Source organism: Sciurus vulgaris (genome assembly GCF_902686455.1).
Source record: "Sciurus vulgaris genome assembly, chromosome: 17".
Lineage (NCBI taxonomy): Eukaryota > Metazoa > Chordata > Mammalia > Rodentia > Sciuridae > Sciurus > Sciurus vulgaris.
This window is the reverse complement of record NC_136478.1, coordinates 60,717,086-60,740,007: the sequence shown is the minus strand read 5'-3', so window position 1 is coordinate 60,740,007 and position 22,922 is coordinate 60,717,086. Positions and strand designations below refer to the sequence as shown.

Sequence of the window (22,922 nt, the reverse complement as noted above, 5' to 3'; positions counted from 1 at the left end):
TATGAGGGCAGTACTGGGGATTGAGTCCAGAGGCGCTCTTCCACGGCGCTACATCCCCAGTTCTTTTTGAGATAGGGTCTCTCCAAGTTGCTGAGGCTGGCCTCAAACTCAAAGTTCTCCTGAGGTAGCCTCCTGAGTTGCTGGGACCACAGGAGCGCACCACTGCACAATGAGAATCCCAACTCTTGTGCCTCCCTGGGAGGTGAGCACCTGGAGGGCCCAGGCTAGTCATTGGGCCAGCCCCAGGCTCTGCTCCCCCAGCCTCAGTCTGTCATCAGCCAGGTCCCATGGGCCTCCACAGCCGTGCTTTTGAGGTCTGGGCCACTCCCTTGGACCCCCATCGGTCTCCCAACCTCCAGTAGCTTTCCCACAATGCCCCAGGGTCCTCCCACCCTTCTCCCCTTCCACTCTATTCTCCACTTCACTAAACTGGAGACTTCCTGGGCTCCCGGTTGTGACGCCCCAGCCAGGACGAAGGCCCCCTCATACTCAGACCTTGACCAGCACTGCCTGTGTCAGCCAACACTTCGCCCTGGGTTGCCACAGAATCATGGGGCAGTTCGGATTCCCCTGGGACTTCGGGCTCCTGGAAACAGGAACTGGGGGACGGACTCATCCCTAATCCAGATAGCACCGGGCACCCCCAGAGAAAGCACAGAGAACACTTCCAAGTTCCCAAGCAGACAGCTCCAGACAGTGGACAGAGGGCCCAGTGAGGCCAGGCTGTTATGCAGCCTGCATTCCTGATGCCGGCCAGGAAGGCTGCTGGGTCAGTGATGCAGACGCCCAAGTGTGGCCTGAAGGAAGTTTATTGCCCCCCACCCCCAGCAGGCCACCCTTCCCCACCCCTCCCAATAATTATAAAAGTAAGAAAAATGCCTACATCCCCCAATCCCCATTCCTCCCAGAAAAATGCCATAATTTATGCAGAAAAGACAGTCCAAGGCAGCTGGTGGCCTCAACCCATCTTCTTCCAGATGGTAAGTGAGGCGGTAAGCACTCCGGCCACAAAGATGGTCACTGTCTGCCACGTGGGGGTCCCAAAGTAGGAGAGAAGGCCATCCTGGAGACAGAGACATCACTTCAGGAACTCTGCAAGGTCAACCTCTGGGCCAACATGTGGGAGTCAGGGAGACCAAGATCAGAGGGTGTGAGTGGGGGCAAGGGCCTAAGATGGATGGGTATTAAAGACCTTGGTCAAAGGATCACCGGTGAACTTGAGGGACTCCAGGGAAATGGGAGGCACCAAGGCATGAATCCAGTTAGGGCCACATCTGGTATTCATCTGGTCAGCGGATACCAGATGAACTGGACTGATCACCAGACCCAATGATGTGAATGGGAAGGGGGACCATGGGGGGACTCAGGAAGGGCCAAAGGTCCCAGAGGAGGGTGGAATTGAGGTGTCTCACCCAACCACCCTGTTCTTGAATCCAGCCCAGTAGCCGCTCTCGGAGGAAGTCCAGTGTCCAGCCCATGATGGTTCTGATCAACTCTGGCACCTTGGTACACAGGGCCTGCAGAAAGTGGGGTGGGTGTTAGGGACTTAGCCCTGTCCTCACTGCCTGGAGAAAGTGGCCCCAAGCCTTCTTTCTCAATTCTCTGCCTACCCTGGCAGTCTCTTATCCCATAAAGTCAGCTTCATAAATTGTGAACTGAATCACATCACTGTCAACTCTCCTGCTCATGAGCACTCTGTGGCTCCCCAATACCCTCAGGAAAAAGACTGAAAACCAGGCCCACGAGGCCACGTATGAAGGCTCTGACTTGATCTCATCCCATGTTTTGGCTTCTTTTTTGTGCCACTGACTTCTTTCCATTTTCTGACCTCCTTCCATTTTTTCTTTCACTTTTTTTTTTGTACGGGGGATTGAACGCAGGATTTGTGCATCTAGGGCAGCACTCTGCCAGAGCTTTTACAGTACTTTTTTTTTTTTTTTTAAATTGACAGGGTTTTGACAAATTGCCTGGGCTGGTCTCCAGCATCCTCCTGCCTCGGTCTACTAAGTATCCAGAACTACAGGCATATGACATTCAACTTGATGGTCCATTTTCACCTACATCAAACTACTCCTTTCAGGACCTTTGCACATGCTGATCCTTCTGACTAATCCAGTCTTAACCAGTGAATTCTCACTCCTCGAAATTCAAGGGGGGGCTGGGGAGATAGCTCAGTCGGTAGAGTGCTTGCCTTGCAAGCACAAGGCCCTGGGTTTGATCCCCAGCACCGCAAAAAAAAAAAAAAAAAAAAAAAAAAAAAAAAAAAAAAACCTCAAGGGGCAGGGAGGAGGGAGGAAAAAGGGAGACAGCTGGGAATGAGACTGACTAAATTATGTTGTGTGCATATATGAATATGTAACAACAAATTCCACTGATAATGTATAATTACAATGCACCAAAAACATTTTTTTAAGTAATAAAGGATTAAAACAAACAAACAAACAAACAAACAAACCTCAGGCCAGGTCAGAACCTCTCCCACCTGGCTCCATCCAGACCCGGGACATGTCCTCCACCTCCCTGAACCTCCCCTTCACAGCCTTTATCAGGCTGCTTCTCCCCTGTTGTCCCCAGCTCCCAATGCAGTCCGGTGTAATACTGACTGCTGTCCCCTTCATCTCAAGTATTCGAGCCCCATCAATCAGCTCAACCTTGAAAACACATCAAGGGGTTAGGGATGTAGCTGGGTGACACTGTGTGCTTAGCCCATGCAAGGCCCTGGGTTCCATCCCCAGTACTAACACACACACTCTAAAATGCATCATGAGCTGGACACGGTAGCGCATGCCCGTAATTCCAGCAGTTTGGGAGGCTCAGGCAGGAGGATCCCAAGTTCAAAGCCAGTCTCAGCAATTTAGGAAGGCCCAAAGCAACTTAGCAAGACCCTGTCTCTAAATAAATAAGCAAATATAAATAAATAAATGGGGCTAGGGATGTGGCTCAGTGGTAGAGCACCCCTGAGTTCAATCCACAGTACCAAAAAATAAAATGCATCGTGAAATATACTTTCCTAGCTCCACAGCAAATACACGCCTGGGGCCAGGGCAGTCATCTTCACTGGTACTATCATAGGGACCATCTGCCAGAGTCCCTGCTTTGGCCTTTATGCCTCTTAAGTGCTTTTTTTCCGTTTTTGAGGTGCTGGGAATCAAACATAGGGCCTCATGCATGCTAAGCAGTGACTACACCCCCATCCACCATAATTCATTTTTTTTTCCTGTTACTGGGGAGAGAACCCAGGAACCCTCTACCACTGAGCTCCATTCCCAACCCTTTTTATTATTTATTTTGAGAGAGGGTCTCGCTAAGTTGCTGAGCCTGGCCTCAAACTTTTGATTCTCCTACCTCAGCCTCTGGAGTCTCTGGGATTACAGGTATGTGCCACCATGCCTGGCCTTAATTCCTTTTTTGACCCACAATGGCCAGGATAATTGTTGGGCTCCTTCTGCCAATATTTTATTGAGACTCTTCACAGAGAAAAGTTAAAATAACTTCACAGTGAGCAGTCAGAAGACAGCCTAGATTCTACAATTAACATTTTTGGTATATTTGCTTAGGATAACCTCTTAAATTTATGAATCAGGTTTTCTTACTCCCTTATTTAAAACCAGACAATCACTCCTTTGTCATTCTGAGTAAAGTTAAGGGCTTTACAGTAGCACTGCATGATTGGCCCCTGCCCAAATCTACCCTCTCCCCCACCTCAGTGTTGTAACAGCAGTGGCCTCCTTGCTATACTCAACACACCAGACTTGGTCCTACCTCCGGGCCTTTGCACTTGCTGTTCCCTCTACCAGATGCCTCTTCTCCCAGATCCTTATATCAAAGCATCCTTCTTGAGGCTGGGGTTTAGTGGTAGTGAGCTTGCCTAGCACATGTGAGGCCCTGAATTTAATCCTCAGCACCACATAAAAATAAAATAAAGGTATTGTGTCCACCTGCAACTGAAAATCATATATATATATATATATATATATATATATATGTACACACACACACACATACATGTGTATATATATATTTTTAATTTTTTTTTAAAGCATCTCTTGTCATTCCCACATTGGCTTTAATGTCACCTGCTCTTGGAGGTCTTTCCTGACTAGTTTCCTCAATCACATCAGTCCACGTTACTTTGTCTCACAACAAGTCATACAACCTGAGCTCCATGAAAGCAGGGACCCAGCCCACTTTGTTCAGTGCTGTGGCCGGGGACCGAGTGCAAGCCCAACAGGTCATAGGCACAATGCATTTCTGTTGAATGAATAACAAAGGTGCACTCAAGTCACATCCATCTCTCTCCTTTCCCTCTGTGGTCACTGGGCCGTGGCAGAGGTTGACCCCATGGTCCCCATAGATCTGAGGGGAGCATTCCTGGGCTCACTGCCCTGCAACTGCCCACCTTGAGCACCAGTTTGCTGGCAAAGTAGAAAAGGGCGACAACTCGGCCCCAGTTGAAGTTGCCATCAGCAAACATGTCAGCTGCCACTCGGAAAAAGACCTCTCTGGGGGAGTCTGTGTCCACAGCTGCAATCATCCTGCAGAAAAGAGGAGAGCGGATGCTGGAAAGGCAGGATCTGGCAGAGGTCGAAGTTATTGCACCCATCGCACACTGAAGGCAAGGAAACGGGCTCAACCCAGTCTGAAATGGAAAGCACTGGCAAATGAGGCCCAGAGGGGACAAGATGGAACATTCAGGAAGGTAGGAAAATGACTTCCTGCAGAAAGCCTTCAAGATGGGGTGGGTGGCAGGGGTGTCTGAGTTGAATGCTAGGGCCCGGACTCTCAGTTCCTATGGGGGGAATAAGAGTGTGGGGCTAGGGGTCCTAGGTTCTGAAAGAGAGGGAGACCCCTAGTTCAACTCTGGATCCTGGGAGTCACACCTCTGAAGCTCCATGTTACTGTCCAGTTCATCGCCGATGCGCTTCAGACACTCGCTCAGCTTCTTGGTGGAAGCATCCTGGGGTGCCTGCTCCAAGGCCAGCTCTGGTGTGTCCCCCCCCATCCGACCTGCTCGATCCTGGATGAAACTATATGGAAATGGAGGGGGTGCAGAATCAGAATGGGGTGTCACTCCTTAAATCTGCTCCACAATAATCAGACCTCAAACTCACCCCTGAAGCAAAAGGGCCCCTGTCTTCATGATCTGTTCAGAGCTGGTGGGCCCTAGAGGAGAAAGGAGGGAAGAGGTGCCTGGACTCTTGGGTCCTAGGGGATCAGGAGACTGGGATGGCTCACGATCCCTGAGGGAGGGCAGAGCTGAGGGCCCTGGATTCCTGGGTCCCTGGCAGATAAAGTGGGCGCCCAACAACTGAGTCCCTCAAGGAGAAAGAAGCAAGGAGCCTGGGCCTATGTCCTACATTCTTCCGGGAGAGGAGGCTGGGGGAACACTTAATGCATCCAGACCCCTAGCCTGAGGGGGCAGAAGTGAGACCCGCCCCTCCCAGCGGGGCCAGAGGCAGGAAGTGGTGCCGGCGACAAGCCCGGGCCTGCCCGGGGGGCTTGGGCTCTAGGATCCGCAGGGTTTGGGGGGTCCGAGAGCGCCAGGCAGGAAGGGATCAGAGCGCGGAGGCCAGCGAGCCGGGAACCTCTGAGGAGGGAGGGGGCTGGAGGCTGGCAGCGCCCGATCCGGGAGTTTGTGTCCCCGAGTGCTTGGAGATCGCACGGCCCCAGGCCGGCGGCCGGGCTCGTGGGGCCGGCCGGCAACGGGACTCGCCCTCCCCCGCCGCCTGCCTCCCGCCTCACCGCCTCCTCTGGGCTGCTCCCCCGACCCGTCCATCACCGCCACCGCCGCCGCCGCCTCTCGCCGGGTCCGCCCGGGCGGCTGCAGCGCGCTCTGGTCACGTGACGGCCCGATGAACGTGCGTCCCTCACGTGGGCGCCCCGCAAAATGGCCGCCGCGGCCGCTGCCCCGCAGCTTGTGAGTCACGTGACAGGATCTGTGGGCGTGGTCCGTGTCGTGTGGCTCCGCCCACACCGCCCTTGGAGAGCTGGCCATGGTACCGGTCCACCCGCCACCTATTCGTTCCCAGGCATTGCCTCATTCGTTCTTTCAGGCACAGTTTTCAGGAAGTTGCGGGAAGAGTTTCAGCCCCCCCGCATCGCAGAACAGCAAGCGCAAAGGTTCAGCGGCCGAAAGTAGCGTGCATCCAGGCTGAAATTTGAAATGACTAAAGTCTTGTGAGTTCACGTCTTCTGTGAATAAAAGGAATATGAAGTTCAAAAAGTGGCAAAAACTGAACTATGATAACAGATCATCAGGGTATGAAAGATCAGGGCCACAAGAGAGACTTCTGGGATGCCCTTAATGTGCCATATCTTAAACTGGATGGTGGTTATGTGAGTATACACAAATATAAAATTCATTGAGCAGTGTACACAAGTCGTGGCACTTAGTTGTATGGAAATTATATCTCATTTTAAGACTAAAACAATACGGGGTGCGGGGGGGACTGAGGCAGCAGGATTGAGAGTTCAAAGCCAGCCTCAGCAATTTATCAAGGCCCTAAGCAACTTAGCGAGTCCCTGTCTCAAAATAAAAAAAAATTAAAAGGACTGGGGATTTAGCTCAGTAGTTAGGAATTCCCAAGTTCAATCACCCAAAAGAAGGAGGAGGAGGAGGAGGAATGGGAGGAGGAGGAAAGTAGGAAGAAGAAAGTAAGCAAAAGGAACTCATTCAAAAAGTGGGCTGGCCACAGATGGTAAAGGGCTTGGGTATATCATAGATGGAGTTTGATCTATCTTCCAAGTGTAGCTAGGAGCCATGGGAAAGTTTCAAGCAAGCAAAAGACAATCAGATCCGGGTGTCAGAAGGCTCCTGGGCTTGGTTCCTGTTGAAAGAGCTCCTTTAGTACCCAGGATTTACAATGCATCTCATAACTGATTAATTACATGTGCAAAGCTTTAATTAAATGTTGGTATTTTTTTGCCTACCTAAAATTCCCACAAGGATTGTGTTAATTTGTCCTCAACTCTCCTTAAACTATTACACTACCTGATTCATAATTGTTTCTCAAAATGGATTACTGAGTATTGAAGAGAGTACAGAAAAATGGCCATTATCTGCAGCTGAGGTTCAGAGATTTCTTAGTGGAGGTATTTGTTCTAGACCTTGTATGATCAGCCTGATTTGAAAATGGAAGAAAGAGGTTTGTATATGATTTTCCCCCCAAAGGGTTTGTGCCCAATGAGTTAGCCCTCTCCCTCTGGTACTCATAAAGAGGGAAAGAGTGGGCTCTATTTATTTATTTTTCTTGTACTGGGGATTGAACCCAAAGGAGCTTAACTACCTAGCTATATCCCTGGCCCTTTTTATATCTTTTTTTTTTTTTTTTTAATACCAGGGATTGAACTCAGGAGCACTGAACCACTGAGCCACATCCCCAGCCCCATTTTGTATTTTATTTAGAGACAGGGTCTCACTGAGTTGCTTAGCACCTTGCTAAGTTGCTGAGACTGGCTTTGAACTTGTGGTTCTCCTTCCTCAGCCTCCCAAGCCACTGTGATTACAGGTGTGTGCCACCACGCCTGGCAAGTGGGATTTTAATGCAGCTACAGACCTCTAAATGGTACAGCCATAACAAATCCTGAAGTCTGTTGACAATAATAGAAATACTATATAAAATCTCTTCTTTTCCCTCATTGCACTCTTGAAGAGAAGATGTGTCACCAACAGCTCTGTTGGAGCCACTGGGAAATTTCGGTCAGGGTTCTTCCTCTAGTGTTTCTGTCAGTATGTGAAGGATATAGGCTTCATTAAGTTGGATTAAGTGATCTTCCTTAAAAGGACTGCCCAGGATAGCCACTCAATGAAAGAGAACATGTTAGGAAGGAAGACTACATCAAAATAATGAAATAAATACTGTATCAATACGCATCCAAGATCCAAGATGGACCCCCTGATTCCTGGCTCTGGGTAGCTCTGTACACTGAGTAGGGCTGACCATCGTGACCAATAGGATACTGTGAGAATGCCCTGGTGTTAGGTCATTGTGTTGTTTTTGTTTTTATTTTGTCTCTGTGACCAAAATACCTGACAAAACCAACTTAGAGGAAGAAAACTTTATTTTGGCTCGTGGTTTCAGAGATTCAATCCCTGATCAGCTGACTCCATTGCTCTGGGTCTGAGGTGAGGCAGAACATCATGGTGAAGGGGCACATTGGAGGAAAGTTGTCAGCTCATGGCAGCCAAGGAGCAGAGAAAGGGCAAAGAGCCAGCTGGACAAGACATAGTCCCCAATATCATGCCCCAGTGACTTACTTTCTCCAGCCACACCCTACCAGCCTGCAGTTACCACCCAGCTTTCCATTCAAACTATTAATTCATTTTTAAAAAGTCAATCCGCTGATTGTTACAGCTCTCATAATCTGATGTCTCACCTCTGAACATTCCTGCATTGGCTATCACATGAGCTTGTTGGGGACCACTCACATCCGAACCATAACAGTTATAAAAGTCACAGCATCTTCTGCCTTCTCTCTGCAGTCAGTTACTTTAGGGAAAGCCAGCTGCATGTTGTGAGGAGGCTCAAGCAGTCATGCTCTGGAGACTCACGTGGGAAGAGGAACCCAGCCCCCCAGCAATGGGAGTGAGCCCTACTAGAAGCAGATCCTCCACCCAGTCAAGCCTTCAGGTGACCACAGCCCTGGCTGACATCACGATGTAACCTAGTGAGAGATCCCAAGCCAGAACTACCCGGCTAAGCCACTCATGGACTTGTGACCCTCAGACATCGTATGAGATGGGAAATGTTCATTGTTGTTATAAGCTGTTACATTTTGGAACAACTTGTTACACAGCAGTAGATAAATAATATACCTAGGATAATTATGGTCTATTTACAGATGAGGAAACTGAGGCCTAGAGAAGAAAATGACTTTCCCAAGTGCATAAGAGTTCTCATAGGTATTCTCAGGTCTTCAGCTTCATGGCTGTGTCATTTCAACAAGGACTTTCCTCCTCAGCCATAGTCTCCAGAATCCTTTCTGGCCTCCCAGGCTCCAGTCTCTCCTTTCCAGTTCATCACCTACATAGCCTTAGAGGAGGTCTATCTACACCCAGAGCCAACCAGGTTCCTCTCCTGCCCCAGCCCTCTATAGCTCACTGGCAGTAGTAAACCTCTCCTATGCATTATTATAACAGTCTACATCTTCAACTTGTTATTTATTCTATATTCAAAGAGAAAGAAGAGAGAATGACATGTTAAGACTCTTCTAACAAAGACAATGCAGTCTATGGAGATTTTAAAGTTACAGACATAACACAGATTTAAAAGTTACAGATGTAAAACATAGATGGAATCTGGGCACGGCTAGTCAAGTTCTTTGCTTTAAAGTCTCCCATGAGGACATAAACAAAGTGTCAGCTGGGGTTCCAGTCTCATTTGAAGGCTCAGCTGAGGAGGGATCACTTCCAGTCATACATGCTGAGAAAATTCAGATTCTTAAGAGATATTGGGCCAAGGACCTCAGTTCCTTGCTAGCTATTGACCAGAAGCTACCTGTCCTCAGTCCCTGCCCATGGGTTTCTGCATAGGGTGGTTCACAACCTGGCATCTGGCTTCTTCATCAAAGTGAGTAAGAAGAAAGAGAAAGAGTCCAGGGAGGACTGAAGTCATAGTCTATTATAACTGAATCTTGAAACGAACATCCCCTCACCCATGCCTTAGAAGCCTGTCAGTAGGTCTGGTGCACTCACACAGAAAGGGGGTTACACAAGGGACTATACTCACTGCTACTAAAAGAAGTAAAAGATAGACCTTGCCTAGAACATAGACTTAACCCTCAGAACCAAAAACAAGTAAAAGAAAAAGAGGAAGAAAGAAGGAGGAGGAGGAGGAGGAGGGGAAGGAGAGGAGGAGAAACAATAGACACTCTACAGTGTGCTGTGTGGCTAGGCTGTGATGTTTAATAAATTAGGTGTATTGTATGTGTGTGTTTGTGGCACTGGGTATTGAACAGGCACACTCTGTCACTGAGCTACATCCCCAGTATTTTTTTTTTCCTGATACAGGGTCTGACTAACTTATCTAGGCACCCTTGAACTTGCAATCCTCCTTACTCAGCTTTGAGAGTAGCTGGGATTAAAGGCATCCTTGACGTGTCTTTGTGTGTGTGTGTGTGCGTGTGTGTGTGTGTGTGTGTGTGTATGCGCGCACGTGCACGCTTGCTCTGGCACATGTGTTAAGTGAGAGAACAGGTTAAAATGTGGAATGCTTCACAAATTTGCATGTCATCCTTGTGCAGGGGCCATGTTAATCTCCATATTGTTCCAATTTTAGTATATGTACTGCCAAAGCAAGCACCCATCTTTTTAAAAATATATATATTTTTAAAGTTGTAGATGGACATAATGCCTTTATTTCACTTATTTATTTTTCTGTGGTGCTGAGGATCGAACCCAGTGCTTCACAAGTGCTAGGCAAGTGCTCTACCACTGAGCCACAACCCCAGCCCCCAGCCTTTTTTTTTTTTTAATTACTTTTTTTCCTAATAAAACTTTATTTACAAAGACAGGACTGGGAAGATTTGACCCATAGGCCATGGCTTGCTGATCTTTGCCGTGTACTATTTATTATAACACATCAAACTGGACATATATTTAAATATCTGAAAGTGGGAAGATATGGAATCCAACCTTAATACCATGAGGGGTTCTTTCTATTCCCCAGCTGAGACAGATTCTTTTTTTTTTAAACAGTCCTGGAGATCATGCCATGTTCAGTGTGTTTGACTTACAATATTTTCAATTTGAGGGTTTTACCAGATTGGAACCCCATCATAAGCTGAAGAGCATTTGTATGTTAACCAGGGTAATTTATACATAGCATAAATTTATTGCTGGAGGCTGAGAAGTCCAAGGTCAAAGTATAAGTAAATTTAGTGTCTGATGAGGGCTCCCTCTCTGCTTCAAAGATGGCACCTTACCAGGCATGGTGGCCCGTGGTTGTAATCCCAGCAGGAGGATAGCAAGTTTGAGGCAAAGGCACGTAGTTGCTCTCTTCTAAAGGCAAAGGTCTTTCTTAAGACTTTTTTTTTCTTTCTTTTCTTTTTTTTTTTTTTTTGGTACTAGAGCTTGAACCAGGACACTTTATACCTCCATCCCTTTTCATTTTTTTTTAAGATTGTCTTTTTAAAATATATACCTTTATTGGTGCTGAGGATAGAACCCAGGGCCTCACTCATTCGAGGCGAGTGCTCTACCACTGAGCTACAGTCCCAGCCCCCTTTCCTTTTTAAAATTTGAAACAGGGTCTCACTGAGTCGCGGAGGCTGGCCCCAAACTTGTGATCCTCCTGCCTCACCTCCTGAGTCGCTGGGGTTACAGGTGTGTGCCCCACACCTCACTCTTGATTCTTCTCTTTTCCTCAGGATTGACTGGGAGTGTAGCTCACTGTCACTGCCTCACACATTCAGAGAATACTGGACCATGTATCACCAGTTCAAGAAAAGACTTGATTTCAAAATTCAAAAAACATTCAGTGTCTATGAATGCATGTCACTTCTGCACCATAATAAAATTGAAAAATCATAATTTGGATCATTGTAAGGTGGAAATCATCTGTATTTTGTTTTAGAGCAGCCCACATGAACTCAAACACTGTCCAACAGAATCCCCCACAGAGTGCAGTTAGTACTAGTTTCTCTCTTTTACTGATGAGGCAAAGGCAGAAAGAAGCTGAGGACCATGTAGTCATGGACCTTGCTATTCACACCCTGTTCCTTGCCAGAGACCACTGGCTCCTACCCTCATACCTATGCTTACCAGCAGCATCTCAGGAAAGTGAGAAGATGAAGACAGTCCTGGCCTGATGGCAGACTTGTCCTGAAGGTTCTAATTACCATGCAACCCTTCTTCCCTCTAGGCCACTTTGAGTTGCTTTTCTGACACTAGAAATGAACAGCCTGGGCTGGGGTTGTGGCTTAGTGGTGGAGCCCTTGCCTGGGACTTGTGAGGCATTGAATTAGACCCTCAGTACCACATACAAATAAATGAATAAAATAAAGCTCTTGTGTCCACCTACAACTAGAAATACTTTTTTTTAAATGAACAGGCTGACTAATAAATTCAAGGACATGCAGTTATAGGCAGGAAGAGCAATAAGAACAAAAGCTTTTAGGGGCCCAGAAAGAGTTATTTCTGGGGTGAGAAATCAAGTTGTTTTGCAAAAAATCCCTCCAGAGAGGCCATGGGAGTGTCTGCCCCAGAAGCTTGTGAGAAACATGGTCCTGACCTCACCTTCCTCCTCTACCTCACATCATTCCACCTAAAATGTACTCTAGTGACCCTTGCTGGTGAGCTCTCCAGTTCCTGCCAAAACACTGCCAGGAGCCAAGATCTCCATGGAAACTATGTATTTATTCAGGGCAGGCATCAGCGTCTGTCTTGGGAGAAGGTGACTCCAATGATTTTCCTCACCTCCTCGAGGATCTCAGCCAAGAGCTCACTTTCTGCCAGAGGAATCATAGGACTTTCCTTCAGGCCTAGGAGAGAATGCAGTGAGGCTCCTTCTAGCCACACACCACAACCAAAAACAAACAAACAAACAAACAAAAACCCCCAAATAACAACAAAGCACTATAATTCCCAGAATTCCCCAAAGATAGGCATACTCGGTTTAGATAGGTGGGTGCCCCAGGGCATTCTGGGAAATGTAGTCCCAAATCAGCCACCTGTGCATCTGATGGTGGGGGACAGGTGACATCTACCTCCCAGGCCTGGCCCCTGCGTTGCCCTCCACATTCTTACCTTTACGTAGGCACTCGCGGACATGAATGGCCTCATATCTCATGCCTGACCCATTCATAAAATTAAACTTCTTTGGGACTTGGGGCAGTGGGAACTCCTTATGCTCGTCATTCACCACCAGATTTGTTGGGCACCAGGATGGGAAAACCTGCGGGAAGATAGAAAGTGGCATGCCACCCTCACCAACAGGTCTGCTAGGGTCTTCCACCCTAGAGCATGCCAGGTGAGGCTCGCCGGCCTCCCTCCGGACCCTGGTGACTGAGGGTGTGCCCCATCCATCCCAGGTTTGGGCCCTACCCTCTCCCTGGTTGCGGGGGATGGGGTTGTTTCTTAGTGATGCCACTGTCATACTAAAATCCTGTTGTCTCCCCCAAAACAAACTTCTATGCTTGCGGCCAAGTGCTCCTTAGGCCCAACGAGGAGGGGTTATCTTCATATCTTTGTGAATCCCCTTAGCAAGAAGGATGTTCAGACCATCCAGCACCTTCTTATTGACTAGGAGGCTTCTTCTTTAACCCCAGAGCCCCAGGAATTTTTGTTGCCATCCTCATTTCTAGTCCAAAACAAAAATACAGAGGCATGGTTGAGATCCCTCAGAAACCCAGGACAAGGCTCAAGTTCTTATTCTTTTCCTTTCCCTTCCTCCCTTCCCTATCCCACCCTATCTTCATCTCTCCCTCCTCCGCTCCCTCCCTTCCTTCCTCCCTTCCCCTCTCCCTCCCTCCCTCCCTCCCTTCCCAGTGCTGGGGCTGGAATGCAGGGCCTTGTGCAAGCTAAGCAAGCACTCTACCACACCGCTACATCTCCAGCCCAAGAATAGAATTTTTTTCTGTGAGGAAGCCTAGTGAGGTTGACCTTTGATAACATCCAGATCCTTCCCTGGAAGGAATTCCAAACACAACTGCATATTTAGAAATGTGGCTGATAAAAACTGATTCTTGGGGCTGGGGTTGTGGCTCAGTGTAGAGCGCTTGCCTAGCATGTTTGAGGCACTGGGTTCGATTCTCAGCACCACATATAAATAAACGAGTAAAATAAAGGTCTATCAACATCTAAAAAATATTTTAAAAAATAAAGAAAGAACTGGTTTCTTGCTGGGTGTGGTGGTACAACACTGTAATCCCAGCAACTAGGGAGGCTGAGGAAGGAGGATTGCCAAGTTCAAGGTCAGTCTCAGCAACTTAGTGAGACTATCTCGGAAGAAAAAAAAAAAGAGAACTGAGGTATAGCTCCGTGATAAGGTGTCCTGGGTTCAATCCCCAGTACCAAAACAAACAAATAAAAACAGTGGTTTCTTGGAGCTGGGTGTGGCTCGGTGGTAGAGCACATGCTTAGCGTGTGTCAGGCTCTGGGTTCTTTTCAGGACTAAGGACACTTGGCACTGGCACTCCAATAGGTTCACCCTCTGGAAGGACCTCAGAGGCCCAAACCCCATCATTCGACTTGGTTGTCAAGGAGGATGGGCTCTGTAGAAATGGGGTAAGAAATGGGTGGTTCAGGCCAGTTCCCTAGTTGCCCTTCTGATGCTGAGGGCTGATTGCCAGCACTCAGGCCTGTAGTCCCTCACCTGGACCATGCCCTTGGTACCGCTCACAGAGGCCACGTTGGGGAGCTTTGTGCTGATGCTACAGGTGAAGGTTCCATGGACCCCTCCTGGGTACTGAAGTAGCACTGATACAGTGTCGTCCACACCTGGAAGGAAGTCACAGGGCAGGGCGGGGCTGAGTCTCTGGGGTGAGACTGCATGGGCCTCAAATTCTGCTCATGGAAACTTGGCCCAGAGACCTTGCTTCTTATACAGCATTGAAAAAGAATAAGGTACGAAAATATGAATGATGCTCAAAAACACTGCTGAGTCAAAGAACCAGACACAAAAGGTCACACGTTGCATGATTCCATTCATATGGCATGTCCCCAGTTGGCAAATCTGTAGATCTAGAATGTAGAGTAGTGATTGTTTACAATGGGGGGAGGAGAGGGGAGAATTGGGGAGTTACAGTTAAGGACTTGGGGAGGGTTGTGGGTTTTTGGGGGGGCAATTTTTTTTTTGGATTGAACCCAGGGGCACTTAACCACTGAGCCACATCCCCAGCCCTTTTTATTTCTTGTTTTATTTTTTATTTTGAGACAGAGTCTCACTAAGTTGCTAAGGGCCTCACTAAGTTGATGAGGCTGGCTTTGAACTTGCAATCTTCCTGCCTCAGCCTCCTGAGTCACTGGGAGTACAGGTGTGCATCACCACACACAGCTTTAATTCTATTTTTTTAAACACTATCTTCATTGTATTTATTTATTTTTATGTGGTGCTGAGGATTGAACCCAGTACCTCACACATGCTAGGCAAGCGCTCCACCACTAAGTCACAGCCCCAGTTCTGATTATTTGAGACGTGCTCACTAAGTTGTCCAGGCTGTCTTCTAACTTGCAATCTCCTTGCCTTGGCCTCAAAAGTAGCTTGGATTAGAAGTGTGGACTGCCACCACCTGGCTAAAAATTCTTTTTCCTGTATTGGGGTTTGAACCCAGGGCTCTGTGCGTGCCAACAAGCACTTTGCCACTGAATTATATCCCTAGCCATGAAATTATTCTTATTTCGTTTGTGTGTTCTCCCCATTTTTGTTTGTTCATTCATTTAATGATTGCTATTGGAAGGCACTGTTTTGGAGTAATTCTTTTTGCAACAAAGTCTTCCTGAGACAACTTCAAAAAATAATAACCATTTATATTTCTTCTTCTTTCTTTCTTTCTTTTTTTTTTTTAACTGGGGGTTGAACCCAGGGGGACTTAAGCACTGAGCTACCTCCCCAGTTCCTTTTATTTAATTTTAAAAAAATTATTTAAAAATTTTTTTAGTTGTAGATGGACCCAATACCTTTATTTCATTTATTTTTATGTGGTGCTCAGGAACCCAGTACCTCCCATGTGCTAGGCAAGTGCTCGGCCGTTGAGCTACAATTCCAACCCTTTATTTTCATTTTGAAACAGAATCTTGCTAAGCTGCTGAGTCTGCCTTGAACTTGGGATCCTCCTGCCTCAGCTTCCTAAGTTGCTGCAGTTATAGGTGGGTGCCATCACATCTGGCTCATGGTTTATACTTCTTTTCTCTTCTTTTTTTAAAAAAAAATTTGGTTGTCAATGGACCTTTATTTTATTGACTTATTTATACGTGGTGCTGATAATTGAACACAGTCCTCACACAGGCTAGGTAAGCGCTCTACCACTGAGCCACAACCCAAACCCTGATTTATGTTTCTTTTTAAAAATATTTTTTAGTTGTAGATTGACATAACTTTATTTATTTATTTATTTTTCTGTGATGCAGAGGATCAAACCCAGTGCCTCACAGGTGCAAGGCAAGTGCTCTACCACTGAGCCCCAGCCCCAGCCCTCAGGGTTTATATCTCTTAACTGGTGACCATTTGCTGCAACCATTACTTCATCAACTCCCACAATAACCCTATTATTGACATTTTACTAGTCAAGTATTTAGACTCAGAGACATGGAGGCACTTGTCCAAAATCACACAGTAAAGTCCCAGTACACAGCTTACCTGCTTTTCAACACTGATCTTCCCTGACTATCCTTGGGAAGGTCCTCCAGCTGATTCTCATGGCTTGGGAGACTTGTTCCCAGCAGGGGGCTCCCAGGGAGAAAGGCTTACTCCTACCGCCTGCCATCAAGGAGTCTAGCATGGACAATACCTGTCTCGTGGAGTCTTCCCACTGCTGAAATCTTCTCTGGCTTCTGCCCTCCAAAGACCATGGAAATGAACTGGGAGCAGTAGATTCCAAGGTCCAGCACACTGCCACCAGCTTGGGCCCAGTCTGTGGTCCTGGGTATTTGGTTAAGGTTCTGCCCAAATTCTACCCGAACCACTCGAAGATCCCCCACAGTTCCCTGGGCCAAAACAGATCTCAGAGCCTCCATGGCAGGGAAAAAACGGGTCCAGATGGCCTGCAAATCACAGAAGGGAAATGATAGGGCACAGGAAAAGAAGGAGCAAGGTCAAGGCCCAGGAATCGACCACCCAGTTCTTTTCCCTCCTGGGCTCCAGTCTTGAGGAGGCACCTACTTCTCCCATTCTCCAAAATAGGGTCCCTTCCCTCCAAACCTGCCTGTCTGTCCTTATTCTTCCTCATTGGGACCATTACCCCCATTGAATTGTGTCCCCTGCCTCATTCATGTGTTGAATTCTTAACTCCCCGGAACCTCTGAGATTGATTGTATATGGAGACAGAGTTTATTTGTTTGTTGTTTTTGAGATGGGGTCTCACTACATTGCTCAGGCTGGTCTCAGACTCCCGGGCTCAAGCAATCTCCCCCTCAGCCTCCTGAGTAGCTGGGACTATGGAAGCACCCCACCTCTGAGTTTTTTAGAGTGGTAACTAGGTTAACATGAAGTCATGAGGGTGGGTCATAATCCAATATGACTCGTGTCCTTATGAGAAGAGGAAATTGAGACAGATACACCAGAAGGAAGACTACGTGAAGATGTGGAGAAGCTGCCATCTGCAGGCCAAGGAGAGAGACCTCAGAAGAAACCAATTCCACTTAAACCTTGATCTTAGACTTTTGGCCTCTGAATTTGTAAGAAAATACATTTCTGTTGTTTAAACAACCTCATTCATGGTGCTTGAGTATGACGGCCCCAGCAAGCTAATACGCCCAGTCTGTTCCCTGATGTTGGTTCACCCTCCATATGGCCCTGAGACAGCTGGGCCCCACCCGCTTGAAAAACAGGATCCCTTCAGCTTAAGTAAAATTTCTCAGGGGAGATGGAGACAGCCAGATTAGCTCCAGTGTAAGGGGTTAACAGACACTAGAAAATGAGGAGTTAAGAAGTATACCAGTCTTCAAGCCTGTGGAATTAAGATAATGCACCAGGAGAGGAGAGGGTGGGAAGACAGCCCTGCCCTCTGAGTCTGTGCAGTCAACAGGGACACCAAGAAGCCTGAGTCAAGAAAGACAGGTCATTAAAATCAAGCCAACTGAGATAGGACAACAGTTTTCCTGTTCTGGAAATAATATTAGGGACTCTCAGATGACAAGGGGCAAATTCCAGGTGGTGAGGGACAAACGCATGCATAGAACAATCACTAACGTCTCCTATAGTCACCTTTACTCTAGCCGCATAATGAAAATCACACTGGTGACGGAGGCTGAAGGAGACATGTGCAGTGGGAAGAAGCTTGGCAAAGCAGAACAACTGCTACGAAAACCCTGTCTCCACACGCCATAGCAGCAGGAGACCAAGTCCCACGTCAGGCGTGGTGGCACACACCTGCAATACTAGTGAATTGGGAGGCCAAGGCAGGAGGGTTGCAAATTTGAGATCAGCCTGAGCAACTTAGCAAGACCCTGTCTCAAAATATAAAATAAAAGGGGCTCGATGTGACTCAGTGGTAGAGCATCCCTGGGATCAATCCCCAGTCCACTAAAAATAAAATAAAAAATAAAAGAATAAAGAGCCTTGTACCGATCCTAGTTATGCCCTCATCTGATTCTTCTGATGGCAAGCACAAGAATCCATCAACTCAGTGACAGTCCCAGAGGGATCTTTTCTTCTCTAAGAGCTGACTCTGTCTTACCTCTGCTCAATACCCTTCTATGGTTCTCCATTGCCAAATGGCAGTTCCCTTTCACTTGGAACATATTATAGGCAAGATATTGTGTACATGCTTTGCATTATAAACCCTCCCAGCATTTCTGCCTGGTGGTCAACAGTGTGTCTACTTCATTGATGAGAAAACTGAGGCTGTCAGGTCCTATCATTTGCCCTAGGTTACACAGGAAGTACAGAATTGGTGTCCTTTGGAACCATCACAGTCCCCAGCACTGAAATAGCTTCTAGGTGCTGTATGGCACTCCAGGTACTGCCTACTGCCACTTGGCAACCATCTTAATTTCTGACAATCTCCTGGACCCTTGGATAGATAAATCTAACAAGGGCAAAGCAATGGTTGCTAGATGTTGAGGGTTGGTAGAAGGTTCCTTGGTCCATCTAACCTTGATCCCTGGCAATTCACCAAAACTAAGCCCTTTTGAAAGATTGAAAAATGATTCACACAATCCAAGCAAGCCCTGCCATGCTTGCCGAGGGCCCAAAGCTGTGTCTCTCAGTGATAGATGTTGCCAGTAGATTAAACTACATCCTGGTAAACGCACTAACCCGGGTCCATTTCTGTGCCCGTCTTCACTGTTGGCAAACTCTTTCCTGTGTTCTCCCAAAAATGTCTACTGGCAACCACAAACTCGCCTAGCGACGGCAAACAATGCGATGTCAGATGCTGGAAGGGCCGGTCCACCCTCACCTCCATAAGGAAAAGGCCCCGCGAGCGGGCCTCCGCTACCATCTCCCGAACTTCTGCGGCGTTCACGCCCATGGGCTTCTCACACAGGACGGCTTTGCCGGCTCTCAGGCACAGCAGCACTGCGGCCTTGTGCTGGGGATGCTGGGTGCCAATATAGGCCACCTCTAGGGTGAAAGGAAGGAAGTCGGTCAAGAGGTCAGCAGCCCTGCCCACCCCAGACCCGTGAGACCCTCCCACAATTTAAAGGCCTCGCCCCCAGGTCCCAGGGACACAGAGGACTGTCCCATCGTTCTCCCATGAGGAAGCAACTAAGCAAATGCTGTTGCCTCTAACCATTCTCTACCAGCAAATCTATTTCCAGTCTTCTGAAATGATGGTAAGAAATCGCTGCGTCAGCAGGGTGCGGTGGCTCATGCCTGTAATACCAGCGGTTCGAGAGGCTGAGACCAGAGGATCACGAGTTCAAAGCCCCAGCAATTTAGCGAGGTGCTAAGCAACTCAGTAAGACCCTGTCTCTAAATAAAATACAAATAAGGACTGGGGATGTGGCTCAGTGGTAAGTGCTCAGAATTCAATCCCCAGTACCAAAAAAAAAGAAAGAAAAAGAAAAGAAATAGCAGCGTCCTCACCACTCCAGCAGGAGGTAAATACTATAATTTTTTATATGATTGCCAAATGAGTAAACTGAGAAATGTAAGCAGAAGGAAAAACCGAGAATTCTGGCAGCCTGACTCCAGAGCCAGGTTGTGTCCACAATACAGTCACGCCTCTTTTCCTTTTTTTTGGTGCTGGGAGTCGAACCCATGGCCTTGTGCTTGCAAGGCAAACACTTTACCAACTGAGCTATCTCCCCAGCCCCTAGGTCATACCTCTTGATCCAGGGCAATCCAGAATATTAGACACCCTGGTCACAGAGTCGTGCCCCCCACACATCTTTTTTTTTTTTTTTTTTTTTTTTTTTTTTTAAGAGACGGGGATCTCGCTGTGTTGCCCAGGCTGATCTCGAACTCCTGGGATCAAGTAATCCAGTCCTTCTGCCTCAGTCTTCGGAGTAGCTGGGACTGCAGGTGCGTGACTCATAGGGTCTATTTAGGCCCTCGCCACTCACCCACATTCGGGTCCTTGGCCAATTCTTCATAGGAGCCATAGGCCTTGGGGATGTCATGCTTCAGTGCAAAGTCCTTCGCCCGGCTCAGGTCGCGGGCAGCCACCGCCACCACCTGAAAGGGCGCCAGGGTCAGATCCAGGGGGTGGGCCAGGAATGGAAGACAAGTGACGGAGGGGGCGCCGGGTAGGGAGAGATTAAGTCCTCCAAGACCCAGAGGGGAGATTCGATTGTGGGGAAGGAGGTGATGGGGGCTGGACACTTGGGTCCTGGGAAAGGGAGATCTTGGGAAAACAGTAGCTTCTCGTCACAGTAGTTCAGATCAAGACCCCCCCAAACCTCAAGCACAGGACAGAGGTGGAGAAGGAGCCAGCAGATAAACAGGTAGTTAACAGCCTTGGGAACTCAGAAACCTGGGATCCTCCCTCCCGGCTCAGCCCCCGGAGTCCGCCCACCCTCGTCGCCTCTTTCCCAGGACTCTGGAGAAAGGGCTGACCTGGTGCTCCGAGCGAGGCAGCGCGCACAGCACGGTCGTGAAGTCGTTGGAAATAAGGCCGGCTGACACAATGCCCCAACGGAGAGCCATCCTTACGAGGCCGGGTCGCGAAACGCTGGGCGCTGGGAGAGTCTCCCGCAGGGGTAGGAAGACTGAGGCTCCGCCCACCAGGGGGCGAGTCTCTGCCCACCGCCCCCAAAACTGCCACGCCGCTTCCCATTGGCCTCGAGTCCCAAGAGCAAAGGGGGCGGTCGTTTGGGCCTAGCATCCCATTGGAAGAGCGCCCAGTGTGGTTCCGCCTCCCGGGGCCGCGGGGCGGGGTGGGGGGCGCGGTGAGCTTTACTTTCTATTTCTAAATTATGGCTTGAAAGTCTTGTGCTCTAAATTTTGCTCTCTGGACTTTGTCGCGACCTTTCCCACTTTACTGCTTTTGTGTATTTGTGTAAAGGTTAATTGGGGTCCAGCGATAAGGATTAAGGGGAGAGCAATAAAGAGGCAAGCACATGGGCTGGGGTTGTGGCTCAGTGGTAGAGCTTGCCTATCATGTGCGAGGCACTGGATTCGGTTCTCAGCACCGCATATAAATAAATTAAATAAAGGTCCATTAACAACTAAAAAATATTAAAAAAAAAAAAAAAAGGCAAGCACACACAGGATGACAAAGAGCAAGAAGTGGCCCCTGTGGTAAAGCCAGTCCAGTTAGTCCAGTTTATTATATTCCAGGGTCATATCAAGTTACCTAGGTACGTGCAGATCACATAACTGCTTGCCTCTCAGAGTACCAAAGGTAATTATAACAAGATAAAGCCTCCAGGCCTCAAGGACAGAGGAGTTGCAGAGCATTTCTAAGCCACTCAAACCGAAGGCCTATTATTGTCCTAGGAGTTTGCTCCACTCGAGGACATCGCTCCTCTGTACATTGACTGGCGTGAAATCCCTACATATTTGTGCGTGCGGTGCTGGGGATGCGACCCAGGACCCCGCACCAGCTAGGCAAGCAAGCTACACCTGCAGCCCCAGCCCCAACAGCTCTTTACTGACTAAGCCTGTTGCCCTTAAAGAGTTGGAGAGAGAGAGAGAGAGAGAGAGAGAGAGAGAGAGAGAGAGAAGGAAGCGATAGCAGAGGTAACAGTCATTTCGAAATCTGGAGAGTCCTCCCCGTAGACAGGCCACCAGGCACGCTTTCCTTCCTTGATTAATTTCTCACCACACACCTGGGAACTAATTCCTATTGCCTCGAGTTCACAGTGGGGCAAACTGAGACCCAGAGAGCCCCGTAAGTCTTTTGGGGTGTGGTTCACAGCAGGAGGGGAGGACCTGGTAACTGACAGCTTTGGAAACCAGGCTGTTCTCCTCCTCCTCCTCCTCCCAGACCTTGTGCATGCTAGGCAAGTGCTCTACCACTGAGCCACCTCACCCCCACTCCAGCCCTTCTGCCTGACCAGGTTGTGCCAGGGCAGTGGGGTAGGTTTTATGGAAGTCGAAGAAAGTAACAGGGGACAGCATGGGGGACAGTTGTGGTTTATTGGACAAGTTTGAAAGAGATTGTGACTGCTCAAGAAGAGTTCAGGGGCCACAGGCTGGCAGCCCCTCCATATGTCCTGGTGTTTTGTACAGTGTGGCAGGCTGGAGGAGGTGACATGTGTCCTTTCCATTGTGTCCTCACTAACATGTCCATCCTCACTCAGAGATATATGTAATCTGTTCTAATTAGGTATACATGACAGTAGAATGCATTTCGACCCATCATACATAAATGGAGTGTAACTTCTCATTCATCTGGTTGTACATGATGTAGTTATGCAGGCCATGTAATCGTATAGGCACATAGGGTAATGTCTGATGCATTCTACTATCTTTCCTACCCATATGTCCCCTCCCCTCCCCTCCCTTCACTCCCCTCCTTCTAGTCCAAATTATCCCTATTCTTCACCCTCTCCCCTTATTGTGAATTAGCATCTGCATATCAGAGAAAACATTCAGCCTTTGGTTCTTTGGATTGACTTATTTCGCATAGCATAATATTCCCCAATTCCATCCATTTACCAGCAAATGCCATAATTTCATTCTTCTTTAATACTGAGTAGTATTCCATTGTGTAGATGTACCAAATTTTCTTCATCCTTTTTTTTAAATTTATTTTTATTGTAAACAAATGGGATACATGTTGTTTCTGTTTGTACATGGAGTAACAGCATACCATTTGCGTAATCATACACTTACATAGGGTAATGATGTTTGATTCATTCTGTTATTTTTTCCTTC

The 22,922-nt window shown here is 47.9% G+C and overlaps 2 protein-coding genes across 3 annotated transcripts; both read right to left on the bottom strand.

Moving 5' to 3' along the window:
- Positions 1-854: 854 nt before the first annotated feature.
- BAX (BCL2 associated X, apoptosis regulator) lies at positions 855-5,872 on the bottom strand. Of its 2 annotated transcripts, XM_079117783.1 has the most exons (6): positions 5,743-5,861; positions 5,112-5,163; positions 4,881-5,027; positions 4,400-4,535; positions 1,413-1,517; positions 855-1,063 (listed from the first exon to the last, which is right to left on the bottom strand). In XM_079117783.1, exons 1-6 carry the CDS (start codon positions 5,774-5,776, stop codon positions 959-961), a joined length of 579 nt encoding a protein of 192 aa, XP_078973909.1. In that variant the 5' UTR covers positions 5,777-5,861; the 3' UTR covers positions 855-958. The 2 variants fall into 2 exon arrangements, with proteins under 2 accessions (XP_078973909.1, XP_078973910.1); XM_079117784.1 differs by lacking the exon at positions 5,112-5,163 and having other exon boundaries at positions 856-1,063; positions 5,743-5,872.
- A 6,464-nt stretch (positions 5,873-12,336) lies between these two features.
- DHDH (dihydrodiol dehydrogenase) lies at positions 12,337-20,861 on the bottom strand. The gene is made up of 7 exons (XM_079117474.1): positions 20,658-20,861; positions 20,165-20,276; positions 19,057-19,220; positions 16,447-16,699; positions 14,313-14,437; positions 12,746-12,893; positions 12,337-12,480 (listed from the first exon to the last, which is right to left on the bottom strand). Exons 1-7 carry the CDS (start codon positions 20,745-20,747, stop codon positions 12,371-12,373), a joined length of 1,002 nt encoding a protein of 333 aa, XP_078973600.1. The 5' UTR covers positions 20,748-20,861; the 3' UTR covers positions 12,337-12,370.
- Positions 20,862-22,922: the final 2,061 nt, after the last annotated feature.

Excerpts from the sequence above, each read along its gene's own strand:
- BAX (XM_079117783.1), bottom strand. The coding sequence starts at position 5,776 with ATGGACGGGTCGGGGGAGCAGCCCAGAGGAGGCG. Across the intron at positions 5,028-5,111 it reads GGGGCCCTTTTGCTTCAGGG|TTTCATCCAGGATCGAGCAG; the intron begins GTGAGTTTGAGG and ends ATTTCCATATAG. Across the intron at positions 4,536-4,880 it reads AGTAACATGGAGCTTCAGAG|GATGATTGCAGCTGTGGACA; the intron begins GTGTGACTCCCA and ends TCTTTTCTGCAG.
- DHDH (XM_079117474.1), bottom strand. The coding sequence starts at position 20,747 with ATGGCTCTCCGTTGGGGCATTGTGTCAGCCGGCCTTATTTCCAACGAC. Across the intron at positions 16,700-19,056 it reads GGGGCCTTTTCCTTATGGAG|GCCATCTGGACCCGTTTTTT; the intron begins GTGAGGGTGGAC and ends TGTGATTTGCAG. Across the intron at positions 14,438-16,446 it reads GGGAAGACTCCACGAGACAG|GTGTGGACGACACTGTATCA; the intron begins GTATTGTCCATG and ends ACTTCCTTCCAG.